The sequence below is a fragment of the Lynx rufus genome, unplaced genomic scaffold (assembly GCF_022079265.1).
Source record: "Lynx rufus isolate CCGP_SWC_20201006 ecotype Redwood Valley unplaced genomic scaffold, mLynRuf1.p SCAF_11, whole genome shotgun sequence".
Classification (NCBI taxonomy): Eukaryota; Metazoa; Chordata; class Mammalia; order Carnivora; family Felidae; genus Lynx; species Lynx rufus.
This window is the reverse complement of record NW_025814825.1, coordinates 43241240-43258053: the sequence shown is the minus strand read 5'-3', so window position 1 is coordinate 43258053 and position 16814 is coordinate 43241240. Positions and strand designations below refer to the sequence as shown.

Here is a 16814-nt window from a genome sequence, read left to right as displayed (position 1 = left end):
AAAATACCATGCTGAGCATTAGGATACCATAATCAGCCTTCGGGAGCTTCCATTCTTATGGGGAGATACAGGATTAGCTCACTGAATCCTCACAACTGCCCAAAGGTGAGGTAACTACTGTATCCCCTTCTTGCAGAGTAGTAAGTGGAGGCACAAGCAATATGGAGGTTTTTTCCAGACCTTCTTGCCTACCCACTGCCCTCCAAGCTAAATATAGTCAAGGCCCATGATCCGTGCTGACAATAGCAGGCACACACACTGAGTGTGATGGATACCCACAAAACACTCTTGAAGTTGTTTTATATGGTACAGGAGCCTACTGACTGTCTTCTCTCCAAACCCCTTTGAAAAGCCCTTTATCCAGGATGAGGGCCATTTAGTGCACGCCTGCAGTGGCAGTGTCTGTGTTTTGGTGGCTGGTGGATGGGTAGTTCTGGGAGGAGCACATGCCCCTCCTAGCACATGCCCCACCCCTCCCGGAGCCTTCCTGGGGTGGCTGCAGCTGCATTTACTGTGACCGGTCCATAAACATGAGGTCCAGAGGGAGCTTGGAGTAGGGTGGTCTGAGGACTGGAAAGGTTCTACCACCTGGTTGTTAACCCAGTGGTCAATGTGTGCATGTGCATGCTGGGGCGGGGGTCACCCTCCGAGTCTGGGCTTCCAGGTTGTGGCTGTTCCCCCAAATCTGCAGCATCACCATCCTCCCCACCCCAAGAACAAGCACCCACCCTAGAGGAGGGGTTGGAATTTTAATAGGGCCAGACCCTGAGAGTGCTCAGAAACTTTAGCCAAGTGGCCACAGGCTATTGAACTTGATTTTGCCGACTGGGTTTTAGGTTGGCAAAGATGCTTGCACTGAGCCAGATATGTTTGTGTTCTACCCTTGGCCACTGGGAATTTGCTTCTGGGGTTGGGGCAAAATTTGCTGCTAGTGACCTCTTTGGTGCTTCAAACCCCCCGGATTTTCACCCAGTAGATCTACCAGTCAATCTTTATTTCAGTGTGCCCTGAGGACTGAGAGAACTCCACGGTTGCTGGGGAAGATGTTTGCTGCCCTTGCTGCTGGGAGGGACATACTGAGCGTGTTAAATAGACGGGGACACAGCATGTGTCCATTGCTGGGTTGTTCTGAGCCAACAATTACCAAACAAAGGGAGATATAAGAACTGGTTAATTGTGAAAAAAAGACTTTGGGCACCACGAGAGATGGACACAGACTTTCTAGGCCAGTGGATCCAGGTCAGATGGTGGATTCTGGGTGCCATCAAGGTGACACCTTTGACACCACGGCCTCCACTGTTTACTATGGGTTTCTATGGGCCCCAGCAGGGAGGAAAGGGGTCATCGTCCCAGTGTTTGGTGTAGCCACTTGCATTGGGGGCAAAGCCCTGGGGTCTTCTGCCTTGCCAGGTGGTCTGGACCTCAGAGGTCAATCTGGCCTAATTTGGAACTTATGTTCCACTCCTCCCCTCCCTGGGGTAGAATGTCGTACATGGGGCCCTTTGAATAGAAGGTTAGAGCTGATTGGTACCTTAGACAGGCTGGCGCCACCTTCTCGGAGAATTTGGCATGATGAAACTGTTCCAGCCAGGAGCCAGAGCAACCATCATGTCCCCAGATGTAAACCCCCCTTTACTGGCTCTGTTCTTTCAGACTTTTGGGGCCAAATCGTTTAGCAGTCAGTTCCAAACGTTAAGCATCCCTCCATCTAGAAGATTTGGAGGGGGTTGAAGAACTGGGTCCTGAGGAGATATTGTGACCTCAGGGGCCCTAAAGAGCAGTGACAACCCACCCAGGGGAACAGGGTGCTGTGTCCTGACCAGAACCACTGTGTTGTTCATTAGAAAAAGCACCCCTTTCCCCGCAGCTTCCAGCCAACATACACAGTTTGAGGTGCAGGGTATGGGTTAGATTTCAGCCCCTACTTGTCCCCTTGGCTGGACATCTTTGGATGGTGAACACCGTGTATAGCAGTATTCGCTGGCCTTAGTCTTAGCTAACTGATGGACTATAGTGTGAGCAGGTGAAGGAAGATTGTCACCGAGTTTCCATTTGGCCTTGGGGCAGGGGCAGCTGGCAAGGGTCCAGGGAAAATAAGGTCTTCCTTAGTAAACTGAGCCACAGTGCCGCAAAGATATATGAGTTCTTCCATAGTTCCTAACTCCTTGCCTCTAACTGTACTTTTTGGGGGCACCTGGGTGGCTCAGTCGGTTAAGGGTCCAACTTCAGCTCAAGTCATGATCTCGTGGTTTGTGGGTTAGAGCCCCGCATCGGGCTCTGTGCTGACAGCTCAGAGCCTGGAGCCTGGAGCCTGCTTCAGATTTTGTCTCCTTTTCTCTCTGCCCCTTGCTCACTCGTGGTCTGTCTCTCTCTTTCTCTCTCATAAATAAATAAATAGTAAGACAAATAAAAAAAAACAACTGTACTTTTTGTCAGCACAGGGAACAATTGGTATTTACTGGCATTTAAAAATTTTTTGTTTAATGTTTGTTTATTTTTGAGAGAAAGAGGGAGAGAGAGAGAGAGAGAGATGGAGTGTGAGTGGGGAGGGGCAGAAGGAGAGGGAGACACAGAATTCGAAGCAGGCTCCAGGCTCTGAGCTGTCAGCACAGAGCTCACCCGACATGGGGGTCAAACCCATGAACTGCGAGATCATGACCTGAGCAGAAGTCAGACGTTTAACCGATGGAGCCACCTAGGCACCCCTTACTGGCACTTTCTAATTAAACATGGGGCAAGTCCTAGGCCTTCTAAGAACAGTTGGGCCATATCTTTGGGCCATTCATTGGTCGCAGCCTATAGTCCTCCACAGGAACTGGGCTGGGTTTCATTCTCGGTGCTCTGGAGTTGAGCTGTGGGTCTAATTTGCATCATGACTGTTTTCTTGTTGAAACGAGCAAGACTTGGAAGCCGTGGCAGTCTCAGACATTTCTGGGCCTGATGAGCTGAGCAGACGGAAGGTGGTCCGGAGTGGGTGGGCACTCCGGTTGGACCAAGGCATCGTGCCAGGTGTCTGCTGAGAGTTTCCGTCGTTGTGTCTGGGGTAGAGATCCTCCTTGTAGAGGGTAAGGGAGGCAAGTGAACATGAGACTCAGGAGCTTCCTCTCCGAGAAAAGCTGGATGCAGTTGCTGGTCGACAGCAAGGCTTCCAAGATGCCTACCATCTGCCTGAAACAGCCAGTAATGGGGGAAACAGAATCCATGTTTTTTTTTAAATCCAGAAGAAAGGGAAACTCCACCCGGGAAACACAACCCCAAGCAAAGTGTGTGGAAGCAGGATGTTTAATTGCAAACCTTTCTTGAGAACCAGCTGCTAGGTAATGTTATCTCGTCTGCTCCTGCAGCAGAGGAGAGTTTATCTGGGCCCCTGACGCAGGCCCGGTAAACAGAGCTGGCTTTCCCTGATGACCTCTGCCCTGTCCCCCTTCCCCTCCACCTGCTCTTTCTCTGGGGTTTATCTCTAGGGTTTCTAGTGCCACTAGAGCCAGCTCAGGGAGGCTTAAGAAATTCTAATGTGGGCGTGGGGGTGGGGGTGGGGGTGGGAGGGTGTATGGGTTGGGCTGGAATTTTGCATATCCATTGCTCATCTGGAATGATAATCTAAGAGGTTCAAGGTTTGGAAGAAAGCAGACAAGCCTTTGAAATAGGCTGCCCAGATAAAAGAAAGTGGTCTGGAGACTGTCCTTGGATCTCTGGGTTTCTATTTCCAGGGAAGTCTCTGACCATTTCTCTTACTCAGGATTTAGAGCATTTGTCCAGGAAGGAGGCCGGGGGCGCCTGGTAAATCCTAAAAGTTTGGGAGGACCTGGGATGGGGGCTCATTTCTGTACCCCTGTGCCCAAGTCACCTCATGCTCGCTCCGAGCATGGGAAGTGGGAGGCAAGACGTTAGCAGGAGCAATCCTTTGCCCAACAAGGAAAGAAATGTGTTTTGAGGGAAAGCACGGCTGGGTTGCAGCCTGGTGGCTGTGGCTGGCACGGGTCACGTGGACAACCTCTTTCACCCTGCCCTCTTGCTTTTTCTCCAGGGGGCTTGTCTTTGGTGTGGATTCAGGTCAAGGGTTAGAGAGAGATGGCTCCCTGTGAAGGGAAAGGACTTTTCCACAGGGTGGAAGAGATTGGGGGGAGTGTGCTCCCATGTGCTGGTTAGCCCTGGCCTGGGAACTGGGAGGTCTGGGCTCTAGTCCCAGCTCTGGCACTAATAGGTTGAGCACACCTGCCACGGTAACCAGCCTAGTGGGTCAGGCCCAGAGCCCCAAAGCCTGTGCCCATTGAGGAGAAGAGGAACCTGAGGGCCTGAGAGGCTGGGCTGAGGTCTCACAGCCAGTAAGGAAGGTCCTGAGAGTGAAACCCATGTGTGGCTGACTCCAGAACATGTGCCTCTTCCTTGGCAAATCACCATCCCGGGTCTGAGTTTCTTCCTCTGCAGAAGGAGAGACCTCCCAGCCACCAGAGGCTGTGAGCCTATAATTAATTCTTCCTGGGAGGTGAAGGGAAGCCCCTAATTACTGGGGAGGATGGAGCATGGGTCATGTTAAGCCCCAGATAAGCCCTTCCTCCGGGCCCCGCTTGACTGGCCGGGGAGAAAGGCTGCTGTCTAATGGTCTGTAGGCTCTCTCCTGAGAGAGCACTGCCCTTTGGGGCCTCCTTACAGTGCCTCTGCCCAGGCAGAGGTCAGGAAGGTAGCACCTGGCCACATACAGCATCTGCTCCCTGCCTGGGACCTGCGGGAGGGAAGATGTAGCTGGCAGGACTTGGGGGGCAAGGAGCTGGGAGTCAGCCGGGGGGATGGGGTGGGTTATAACCCCATTGAAAACTTCAGAGCATCCGGCCACAGTCAATGAAGCCAGTTGTGTTATGAGGGTTTCCTCTGCATTCGTCTGGTTTTGTAGCATTCCTAACCACTGACTTCTGTCTGGGCCCCAAGTTCTTCTTTCTCTCAGGCTCTCAGGACTGACATGACTCCCCCATGATCCTCTAGGCTCATCCACTGTGCAAGGGGTACACAGACTTTTCAGGCCACTCAGAAATTTATTAAGAAAGATATCATTCAGTCCTGATTAAGTAGTTTGATTTAAATATCCACACTCCTGGGGAGCCTCGGTGGCTCAGTCGATTGAGTGTTTGACTTCAGCTTAGGTCATGGTCTCACAGTTCATGGGTTTGAGCCCCATGTTGGGCTTTGTGCTGACAGCGCGGAGCCTGCTTCGGATTCTCTGTTTCCCTCTCTCTCTGCCCCTCTCTGCCCCTCTCTGCCCCTCTCCCCACTCCTTCTCTCTCAAAAATAAACATTAAAAAAAAAAACACTCCTAAATTTACATATAGGAAGATAGTCCAGTGTGGTAAACAGCATGGTGATTGGACTCAACTGGACCTGAGTCAAATCCTTTGCTCTGTTTTGTACTAGCTGTGTGACCTTGGGCAAGTTATGTAGCTTCTCTGAACCTCGGCTTCCTCCTGTACAAACTGGAGAGAGCAATGGTAGCTACCTCATAGATTAAATGAGCTAATGCATATCAATGGTTTTGCTATGCTGGCATGAAGTAACCATTCCCTAAAAATGGTTTCTACCATTTATTATATGAGATATGTGTTTATATATGATATAAAGCAAAGCATAACCCTATCTATTATAATAATAGACGATAGTTTATTTTGGGTTTGTGAAGATAGGAATGGTCTTTCACTTTATGTTCGTTCTTATCAGGATCACACAAAACATGTCATAAATATTCCATGTCACGGGAGCAACACTCACTATTTGCTTTGCTTTATGGCCCTCTCCTTAGTTGCATTTTGGAACGAACCCTGCTCTGAACAAGGCTACCTCTGTAACAGAGCTCAGTACGGGGGAGAAGGGACTGAGGATTCAGGGCTCATTTGCTTGGATGTTAACTGAGTACCAGACATAAAGCCCCATATCCCTGTGTGCAAAACCCTTGCTGTGGACCAAACATTTGTGTTTTCCCAAATTTGTACATCGAAGCCCTAATCCCCAGTGTGATATTTGAGGTGGGGCCTTTGGGAGGTGATAAGGTTTAGATGAGGATGTGAAGATGGAGTCCCAGGGGTGGGATTAGGGCCTTTGTAAGAAGAGAAAGAGACTAGAGCCCCTTCTCTCCACCACGTAAGGATACGGCAACAAATTGACCATGTGCAAGTCAGGAAGTGGGTATCACCAGTAACCTTGATCTTGGACTTCCAGCCTCCAGAACTGTGAGAAATAAGTGTTTGTTGTGTAAGCCACTCAGTCCATGGTATTTTCTTATAGTAGCCCAAACAAACTAAGACAGCTCTGCTCCAGGCCTCTGGTGAATTCATCTACCCTGATGCCAAGGGATCTAAATTCTACTTCTCTTTGCTAACATTCTTTCCTTCTCATAGTGGCTGAGACCCCTGGCTTCTCTGCCCATTTTGTTGTCGCTGATGGAGTCTCCTCAGACCTACTGAATCAGAATCACTAGGCAGGTGCCCAGAATCTGAGTTTTTATGAAGCTTGCCAGGAGATTCTGATGGGCGCTCTGGCAAGGGACCCACAGCTGTGGACACAGCTGCTCAGTCTCCTCTGAGGGAGGAAGCAAGGTAGATGTCTCACTGTGTCTCCGTGCTGGCCCTTAACCCAAGAGAGGTCATAGCAGGCACTAGAGGGGAAGTTCAGCAGACTAGTCCTGAGGGGGTGAAGGGACTCTGCCTCTCACTGAGGCCTCCCTCAGGAGGGTGTGTCTTTGGTGTGGGTTCAGCAAAAGGGACAGAAATGGTAGGGACAGTAGGCCAGATTATGTGGCAGGGGACTTTCTCTTTCTCCAGCCAGGAGGCCTGCCCACCTCTTGGGCCAGTAGGCCTTCTAGAGTGGCCTGGGGCAGCAGCCTTGGAGAGCCTAACTGAGCATTGGGAAGTGGGGAAGACATTAGGAATAGGGTCCTGAAACGCCTTCATTTCCGACAAGTTTAAAAATCTTACGTGCACTGACATCTCTCCTGCAAATCTGCCTCTCATCCAGAGGGCAGCTTGATTGTTCAGCGCAGCAAAATATTTTCTTCTTTTTTTTTAATGTTTATTTTTGAGAGAGACAGAGACAGAGTGTGAATGGGGGAGAGACAGAGAGAGAGGGAGACACAGAATCCGAAGCAGGTTCCAGGCTCTGAGCTGTCTGCACAAAGCCTGACGTGGGGCTCAAACTCACTAACCGTGAGAACATGACCTGAGCCGAAGTCGGACACTCAACCAACTGAGCCATTCAGGTGCTCCAATGCAGCAAAACGTTTTCTGAGCACCCACTCTGGTCTGTGCCTGGCCCTGAGTTAAGGCGTAGGAATACTGGGATGAATTGCACATCTCTGAATTGCTTATGGTCACCTGAAGTGCTTTTCAGGGTGGGTTTTGAGAATCAACTACAGCAGAAGTGGTTTGTTAAAAGTACAGGTGCCGGGAGACAAAAGCAAAAATGAACTATTGGGACCTCATCAAGATAAAAAAAACTTCTGCACAGCGAAGGAAACTAAAGGGCAAACCTACAGAATGGGAGAAGGTATTTGCAAATGACATATTGGATTAGGGGCTAATGTCCAAAATCTATAAAGAACTTATCAAACTCAACACCCCAAAAATAAATAATCCAGTTAAGAAATGGGCAGAAGTCATGAACAGACATTTCTCCAAAGAAGACATACAAATCGCCAGCAGACACATGAAAAAATGCTCAACCTCACTCATCATCAGGGAAATACAAATCAAAACCACAATGAGATATCACCTCACACGTGTCAGAATGGCTAAAATTAACAACTCGGGACACAATAGATGTTGGCGAGGATGTGGAGAAAGGGGAACCCTTTTGCACTACTGGTAGGAATGCAAACTGGTGCAGCCACTCTGGAAAATGGTGTGGAGGTTCCTCAAAAAGTTAAAAAGAGAACTACCCTATGACCCAGCAATTGCACTACTAGGTATTTATCCGAAGGAGACAGGAATGCTGATTCAAAGGGGCACATGCACCCCAGTGTTTATAGCAATACTATCAATAATAGCCAAATTATGAAAAGAGCCAAAGTGTCCATTGACTAATGAACGGATAAAGAAGATTATACAATGGAATATTACTCAGTGATGAAAAAGACTGAAATCTTGCCATTTGCAGCATGGATGGAACTAGGGTGTATCATGCTAAGCCAAATAAGCCAGTCAGAGAAAATATCATATGATTTCATTCATATGTGGAATTTAAGAAACAGAAAAATGTGTAGGGAAAGGGACAGAAAAACAAAATAAGATAAAAAAAAAAAAGAGAGAGAAGCAAACCATAAACACTCTTAATGATAGAGAACAAACTGAGGGTTGCTGGAGGGGAGTTGGTGGGGGGATGAGCTAAATGGGTGATGGGCATTAAGGATGGCATTTGTTGGGATCAGCACTGGGTGTTATATGTAAGTGATGAATCACTAAAGTCTACTCCTGAAATATTACCCTATATGTTAACTAACTTGAATTTAAATAAAATCTTGGGGAAAAAAAAGTATAGATGCCCAATTTTAACAAATGTACCACTCAAGTGGTGGGAGAGGGCAGGGAGTATATGGGAACTCTCTGTACTTTCTGCTCAATTTTGCTATGAACCTAAAACTGCTCTATAAAAATAAAGCCTTAAAAAAATTAAAATGTAGTTGCTTGAGTCCTGAAACCCCTGGTCTACTTATGCAGAATTTCAGAGAGTGGGGCCCCAGCATCTGCAATTTAGAAAGGCCTCTTACAGAATCTGATTCACTGTAAAGTTTGAGAACCAGTGGACATTTTTGACAACTCCAATTTTGTGTTTGTTTTATAAAATACATACAAATGAAATGAAGGAAATTAAAACCACTTGTAATCCTACTCTCCTAAGATAATCATCCTTAGCAGTTTACTGGATATCTTTCTAGGTGTGTGTGTGTGTGTGTGTGTGTGTGTGTGTGTATTTAAATAAACATGTGTAACATCTGTGTGGTACCTGACACTGTGCTAGGTCTTGGGGACAGAGATGAGAAGAATGGTCCTGGCCATGGTGCACCCACAGTCATGTTAAATGATGCCTGGTATAGCTTGAAGCTCAGCCTTAGTCACCCGCTCATTTGTGCTTACCTTTTCCCCACAGGTGTACATCATCAATGTGACCTGGTCCGACTCCACATCCCAGACCATCTACCGGAGGTACAGCAAGTTCTTTGACCTGCAGGTGAGTTGGTCTGAGTTTGGATGGTACCCAGTTCCAGCCACCGTGGCCTGAGTCTCTGCTGGGCTGGCCTCTGTCATGTCCTTACTCAGCCGGAGAACCCCTGTCAGAACTCTCAGGGTCAGCATCCAGGTCAGAACAGAGGGACAAATGAGGGAACCTCACCTGTCTAGCTGAGCTTGGCTCAGTCTTTAATGTCGCAGGCAGACACAGGTATTTGTTGGCTTCATCTGATGGTCTTAACAGTCAAGCTTTGTCACCCTCCTTTGCCTGGGGGTTAGGAAACCAGGGTGGAGAGGCAGGAGGATGGCCGTGGGTGCTGTGTGCATGAGCAGACATGTGTCTATAAACATCCAGGGTGAGACACAAGCCACCACATCTTTGCAGGCAAAGAAAAGCAAACACACGGGAGAGACAGAAACAGAAAATAAGCAGTTTCTTGAACTACAGACACAAACTGGGCATACCACTGTGTCTGGCTAGCCGAATAAGGCTCTTGCTGCCATGTTTGTACATGTGTATGATGTGTGTGACTCTCTAATATACACAGGGATGTCTGCACAGGGGGATGGTACTAGGGATCCCACAGCTCCACTGCAGACACCTCCCTTGATGCTACCTAATTTGGTTAGGCCTTTTTGAATTACAAGTGGTAGTTTTACACTCCTACTGGCTCACACTAAAAGGAGATTTGGTTGGAAGGGTATACCACAGAAGGTTGTGTAGTTGGCCAGGTGGTAAAGAGGGGAGTGAGGCAGTGGGCTCCAAGAACACCCAAAACTACAGCTGCTTTCTGTCTGTCTGCTCTCTGCTTCTCTCTGGGCACTGCCCTCAGATTTCTGAGGAACTTGGCTGTCAACAACTCCCGAATTTCATATCTTGTAGTTCCCAACACCTGAGAGACTGTCTCTGACTGACTGTTTCAAGTTGAAAAATCCCAGGGAAGACTCGGATTGGCCTGATTTTGGTCACGTGCCCTCTCTGGACCAATCAGAGTGGCCCGAAGTAGAAGGTCACGTAGCACAGATGTGACCACTAGGGGGCCTATGCCTCTGTAGCAGAGTCAGGCACCAGACAAGGCAGAATTAGTGTGAGTTGAACAGTAACCCTTCCAATACCAGGAAGGGAAAACTGAGAGTTTCTAGATTCTTCCTTAGGGCTATAAGCCTGGTGTAGGCCAATAAAAACACAAAGAAGAGACACCTACTTCTGGTCCTCACAACCAGGCTCTACTCGTTCATTTGCAGGCTTTGGTGGTGAGTCACCTTGGAGAGGCCAGGCCTGCATGTTTGCCCTTAAGTACCTGACTATCCCATTGTCCTTATCACTCTACCAATGAGATGAGTCAAAGGTGAGCCAGCTTCCTGTATTACAGTAAATCCTGTCTTAATCCGATAATATGGGATGGAAAGCCACTCCTTACTTTCCTGCCTCTTCTCCTCACCTCCCCCATTGCTGTCCAGTCTCCTTGGGTCCTTCTGGTATAAACTGGTGGGATTTGCTGATACCCCATCAATGGATGTAGTGTGCGGGACAGGAAATGATAAGTTAGTTGGGGAGAAGGAACCCTGAAAGGACTCATTGATGAGCCAGAGGGAGTCTCAGAGCCAACGGAAACTCTCAAATCAGAGCTTTTCTTCCCCTACCCTTCTGTTCTGTGCCCCCATCCCCTCCCTAGTTACAGAACCTCACAAGAAAGGAATGCTACTCCCCCTACTTCTTCCTTGCCTGGAGGGCTTATTTCCTGTGTGTTGGGAGGGGACGCACAGCATGGGTCAGCTTGTGTGATGCACTGGCTCTAGACGTGAGCATGGCCAGGCCTGTCCACGTGGGTCATCACTGCCTTGGAGATACAGTTTGGAAAGGGTCCTTCGGAATTTAACCTTTGAGCCAAGCATAACATCTTTGTGAACCCATTTTACAGAACTCATGACATGACTTTTAATGGCATTCATTTTGGAAAGCCTTTCTTATTTATCAGGGTCACTGATTTTAATATGGCGACTCCTGTAGAGGAAGAAACATGGTAATGCTAACTCCATCTCTCGTCACTGGTGCCCTCGCAATTGGGCTTTCTAGTGAAAGAGTGGCTTCAAGCTTAGGCACTGGGGACGCATTGCCTAGGACTGGTTACTGGCTCCACCACCTTGTAGCTCTGGAAACATTCCTTAACTTTTCTAGGTTCTCTTTCCCATCTGTGGAATGTAGATTTGAATAGTACCCACCCAGTAGGGTTGTTGTGAGGCTTAAATGAGCAAATCTATCCTTGGGAATGGACTATCTCAGGCACACACCGGGACAAGCAGCCCTGAGCAGGAGGCAGGCGGGGGGACACAGGAGCCAAACAACTTGTGCTTGGAGAGAGACAGTGTCTCTTTCATGTGACCCGTGGCATTAATGAGGAGTCCTCTGGTGGAGCATGGGGGAGCTGGCTCATTCGTGGCATTGTGGACGAGAGTCCACAGATAACCTGGTAACTGCCCATCCTACACTTACCTGAAGCCTTAGGACTATACTGGGCTGGTCATTTATCTCCATCCACATTCACCTCTGTCCCCCACACCACCCATATGTCTTACTTACAGGCTATCTGCTACTCTTGAGGCCCTGGAATAGGGTCACCAGATAAAATATGAGATGTCCAGTTAATTTTTTTAATGTTTTTTTTAAATGTTTTAATGTTTATTTATTTTTAACAGAGAGAGAGAGAGAGAGAGAGAGAGAGACAGAGCATGAGTGGGGGAGGGGCAGAGAGAGAGGGAGACACAGAATCCAAAGCAGGCTCCAGGCTCTGAGCTGTCGGCACAGAGCCTGACGTGGGTCTCGAACTCACAGACTACGAGATCATGACCTGAGCCGAAGTCGGACACTCAACCGACTGAGCCACCCAGGCACCCCTTTAATGTTTATTTACATTTGACAGAAAGAGAGAGACAGAGCATGAGTGGGGTAGGGGGCAGAGAGAGAGGGAGACACAGAATCCGAAGCAGGCTCCAGGCTCTGAGCTGTCAGCACAGACCCGATGCAACACGGGGCTCAAACTTACAGACCGCGAGATCATGACCTGAGCTGAAGTCGGACGCTCAACCAACTGAGCCACCCAGGCGCTCCTCCAGTTAATTTTGAATTTCAGAGGAACAATATTTTTTTTCACTGTAAGTGTGTCCCAAATATTGCATGGGATATACTTATACTAAAAAAGCGATTCATTGTTTATCTGAAATTCACATGTTGTTGTGTGTCCTATGTTTTCACTTGCTTAATCTAACAGTCTTACCCTGACTGTAAATGGTGAGGATGGAAGAATAAAGATGAATAAGGCAGGCTGGCTCAGGGTGAGAGTGGATGGGCCTGTGTTACGCCCTCCTACATATTTGCACTTCTTCAGGATGGAAGTGGCACAAGCTAAGGAATGCTAAGTTGAGAAGGACAAGGTCCCTTCCTTCCAGAAGTCTGGTGGGAAAAGTAGACTTTTAGGCAGTGAAGTCTGCTGGAAATGAAATAAACATTGATTTATTGATCCCTTGATTGAGGGACAAGCAGCATGTTATGGATGGGGAGAAAGGAAAGAGCACTCCTCTTGGGAGGAGGGAACAAAACCTATATGGTTTGATTGGGACGGCAGCCTTGAGTGATATAGCCCCATACCCCCACAACAGTTTGGAGGTATTTGGTTGTTTTTTGAAAATTATAGTTATTGGGGTAAAGTATGTCCCTAATTTCTTTGTTAATTTGTTTATTCATTAAACATGCCTGCCTCCTATCCATCCGTCCATCATCCATCCATCCATCATCCATCCATCTAATCTATCCAATCTAAGTGCCTATCTTCTATGTCCCAGGAAGTATGCTGGGCTCTGGGGATTTATTGATGAGCAAAAGCAAAATAAATATATATTTTATAAATATATATATAAATGTGTGTATATATATATTATATATATATATATATATATATATATATATATATATATATATATAATTTCATACTATTTCAAATGCTACAAAGAGAAGTACCATAGAGATACTACAGGGAAACATACTCTGGGATCAAAGCAGGCATCCCTGAAGAAGTAAGTGGAAACTGACAGATCAAGGAGTTATTTTATCTTATTTTGGAGATCAGAGATTTTTTCTGCTTCTAATGAAAGACAAAGACTGTCTCCCCAGACAAAGGCATGAATGTACATATATAATTCTAATGACCTTTTTTGGTCATTCATACCCCCCTGATATCCTTCCAAGGGTATCAGGATAAGACCCTCTACTCTGCCCCAAACCCTCTCCTCTCCTCATATCTTCTGCCTTCAGCCTCCAGCCCCAGTGGTTCTGCCTCCACACACCAGGGGCTGTGCACTGAATGTGGCCCCTCTTCCTGCCCCCGGGAAGCACCAGGTATGGAGCCCTTCACCTGTGCTGTTCACTGTGGTAGCCACTAGCCACATGTGGCTATTTACATTTACATTTAAATTAATTAAAAAGTTTGAAATTAAATTTAATTCATTTTTAAATTTTTTTAAACATTTATTTATTTTTGAGACAGAGAGAGAGAGAGAAAGGGCACAAGTAGGGGAGGGGCAGAGAGAGAGGGAGACACAGAATCCGAAGCAGGTTCTGTCAGCACAGAGCCCGACGTGGGGCTCCAGCTCGTGAACCGTGAGATCGTGACCTGAGCCGAAGTCGGATAGTCAACCAACTGAGCCACCCAGCCGTCCCTTGTTTAATTCATTTTTAAGAATCAAATTAGATTTACTTTATTGGTCATACTTGCTGTATTCTTCTTTTATATAAAGTTTATTTAATTTTGAGAGAAAGAGAAAGCAAGCATGCATGCATGTGTGAGAGGGCAAGGGGCAGAGAGAGGGAGAAAGAGAGACAGAGAGGGAATGAAAATGAATCTCAAGCAGGCTCCCTGGTGAGCACAGAGCCCACCCTTTGAAATCATGACCTGAGCCAAAATCAAGAGTCGCATGTTTAACCAACTGAGCCACCCAGGTGCCCCATACTTGCTTATATTCTAAGTGTTCAACAGTCACAGTGGCTAGTGGCTACATATTGAGCAGATACAGAGAATTTCTATCATGACAGAAGTGTCTTTTGGAATGTGCTGTTTTAGACCATCTGGGGCACACAACAGGCTTGACTGGGTTTTCTGCCTACCCCAGAGGGCTCTGCCACCCTCTCAGCCCCTCCTCAGCTGCCTTCTAAAATCTTTAGGGCCCCGGCAGGAAGAAGGAGACTATGTTCTACCATGATTTGCTCGATCAATAGAGCAATTCAATTCAACAGCTATTCCAAACACTTCTGGAAACCACGTCAGTTGCTAGAGAGGGCTTCTAAGGGCATTTCAGATGTTAAGTTGGGAGTAGGGAGAAGAGAGGCTCTTGGTCTCCAAGTAGAAATTGATTTCTTCTAAAAATAATCCACCACTCAGCCTATCTGCCCAGGAAAAGGGACCTGTCCCAGAGGGAGCTGTCTGGGACAAGGCCTGATGTTGAGGCCTGTTTGGCTCTAAAGGGCTTGGATTACTTGGAGGTGCAGCTAAGGGGAGAAGGAGGACAGTAAAGGGCCGCAGATGCTCTTAAGTTGCCTTCTCATTGGCACTGGATCACACTTCCAGCCTCTGTAAAGTTCCTTGCACAACTCCTTCACTGTTAAGTATCCCCCCCACGGAGGAAGGACCGGAAGACTCTCTGAAGCCCCGGCTCCACCGAAGGTTGTTTCACAATCTGACCTACAAGGTGGTGGGCAACAGTAATTGCTCTGCAAACATTGGCTCCGTGCTGCTGCTGGTCCTTTAGTCTGAACTCCGGCCAGTGAGTGCAGAGGGTCAATATTTGATGAGAGGCAGGAGAGGCCCTTAGGCTTCCCCCACACTGCTTGGAAGATGGAGGTAAGAAGGTTCTTTAGGTATGCTCATTTGCTCTAGTGGATTTAACGTGTTTTGAAGAGCTTTAATCTCTCTTCCTTATTCATCTCTCTAGACTTTCCACCCACTTACCCCACCCAGGGTCACACTCACTTTCTAGCTTTCAAATAGCCAGGCTAATGTTGAGCAAACAAAACTATAATCCCCAAATCATTCATTACTGGACTTGGAACGTGTGTTGGGGGTGGGGGGGGGCATGTTCTGAGGTCATTTGTGGTGCATTATTGGATCACTGCATTTTTAGAATGAGAATTCTATTCCAGGTCCCTCACTTTGCAGGTAAACATCTGTGTTCATCTTTCTATTTATTAGATTTATAGTTTGGTTTAGGTTTTGTTTAGTTCAGCTTAGTTTAGTGTAGCTTATAGTTTTGCTTTAGTTTGGTTTGATGTTCAGAGCAGGCCTCTGCCGAGGTCAAAGTGAGGTGGTCCTGATGTGTGCCAGGAACCAAGCTGAGGATAGGAAAGGGGAGGGAGGAAGTGTCTCTCCTGCGGGCTCTGTCTTTTAATCATCAAGGCAAGCTCTGTGTTGTTTGAGATCATTGACCCTACACTAAAGGCAAGGCGGCCCAAGCCTGGGGAGATAACACGCCAAGTTCTAAGAACAGTTTCATTCCAAGGATTACAGACTTCCATTGCCTGGCATGGCAGTACAAGTCCCAGCTGTGCGGTGAGCTGTGGGTCATTGTGATTGCTCACACACCCTGGACAGAGGAGAACATCGGCCATGACTGATGTCAGTCCCCAGTCCCAGGAAGGCACAGAGAGCCTCACGTTGTTTGCCGTGGTGACAGTGGGAAACATGGCACAGAGGGCTGCTAAGTAAACTGTGGTATTCTCATACCACGTTGTACAACAGTCAAAACAAATGAGATTGATCTCAGTTCTATGGATGAATAACCAAGAAATGTTAATGAATGACCACTGCAGATTTCAAACAGTACAGTATGATAGCAATTATGCAAAAGCAACAGCAAGACATATCTTTTGCAAGTACATAGACAGCCTAAGTATATAAATATTTTTTAAAGATCTGGAAGGATGCACTCCAAATTGATAATAAAGTTATCTCTGGAAGAGGGTTGGGGCATCAATGAGAAGAGGATCTTGGTCAAAGGGGAAACTTAGCCTTATTTGTAATGCTTTACTTTATATAAAAAAAGAATGTATTCATGTATTATTTACGACGTTAATATTTAATAATTAAAAGGATACCTATGGGAGGATTGGGAAAAGTGGGAAGTCTAAAATAAAATAGGTCTCTCGTGGTCATTATACTATAACGTGATAGAAAACACACAGGTTAAAAAAAATAGACACTAAGAGCTTATCTACCAAAAGAAGGAAAATGACAATAATTATTAAAATCACACTATGTCATATTTCCTGAACCATCCTTCTAAATCATCCCTATGGAATGGAACTGGTTAGAACCCATTACATCAAACCCCAGGGACCTGTCCAAATTATCTTATCAAACCGGAATCTTGTATTCAAACATTGCTCAAAACACATGAACTGTGTATTGGGGCAAGAAGTACTGGGTGGTGGTCCTTGTCACCACCAAACACACTAAGGGCTGCATGGTTGTGGGTGCAAGGATTATGGTCAGGTACTCCAGGGCCAGGGTGACTGGAGAAGGCTAACAAGACCAGCTCCAGCCCTCATTGTTAGCAATATAC

General features: G+C 47.0%; 1 protein-coding gene across 2 annotated transcripts in view; it reads left to right on the top strand.

The window, feature by feature from the left end:
* Window positions 1–16814, top strand: part of SH3PXD2A (SH3 and PX domains 2A) — a 234714-nt gene that overhangs the window by 44871 nt on the left and 173029 nt on the right. For both annotated transcript variants that reach the window (XM_047072698.1, XM_047072697.1), the window contains exon 2: window positions 9127–9207. In XM_047072698.1, coding sequence (XP_046928654.1) covers window positions 9127–9207 — 81 coding nt within the window. The remainder of the gene's footprint in view (window positions 1–9126; window positions 9208–16814) is intronic.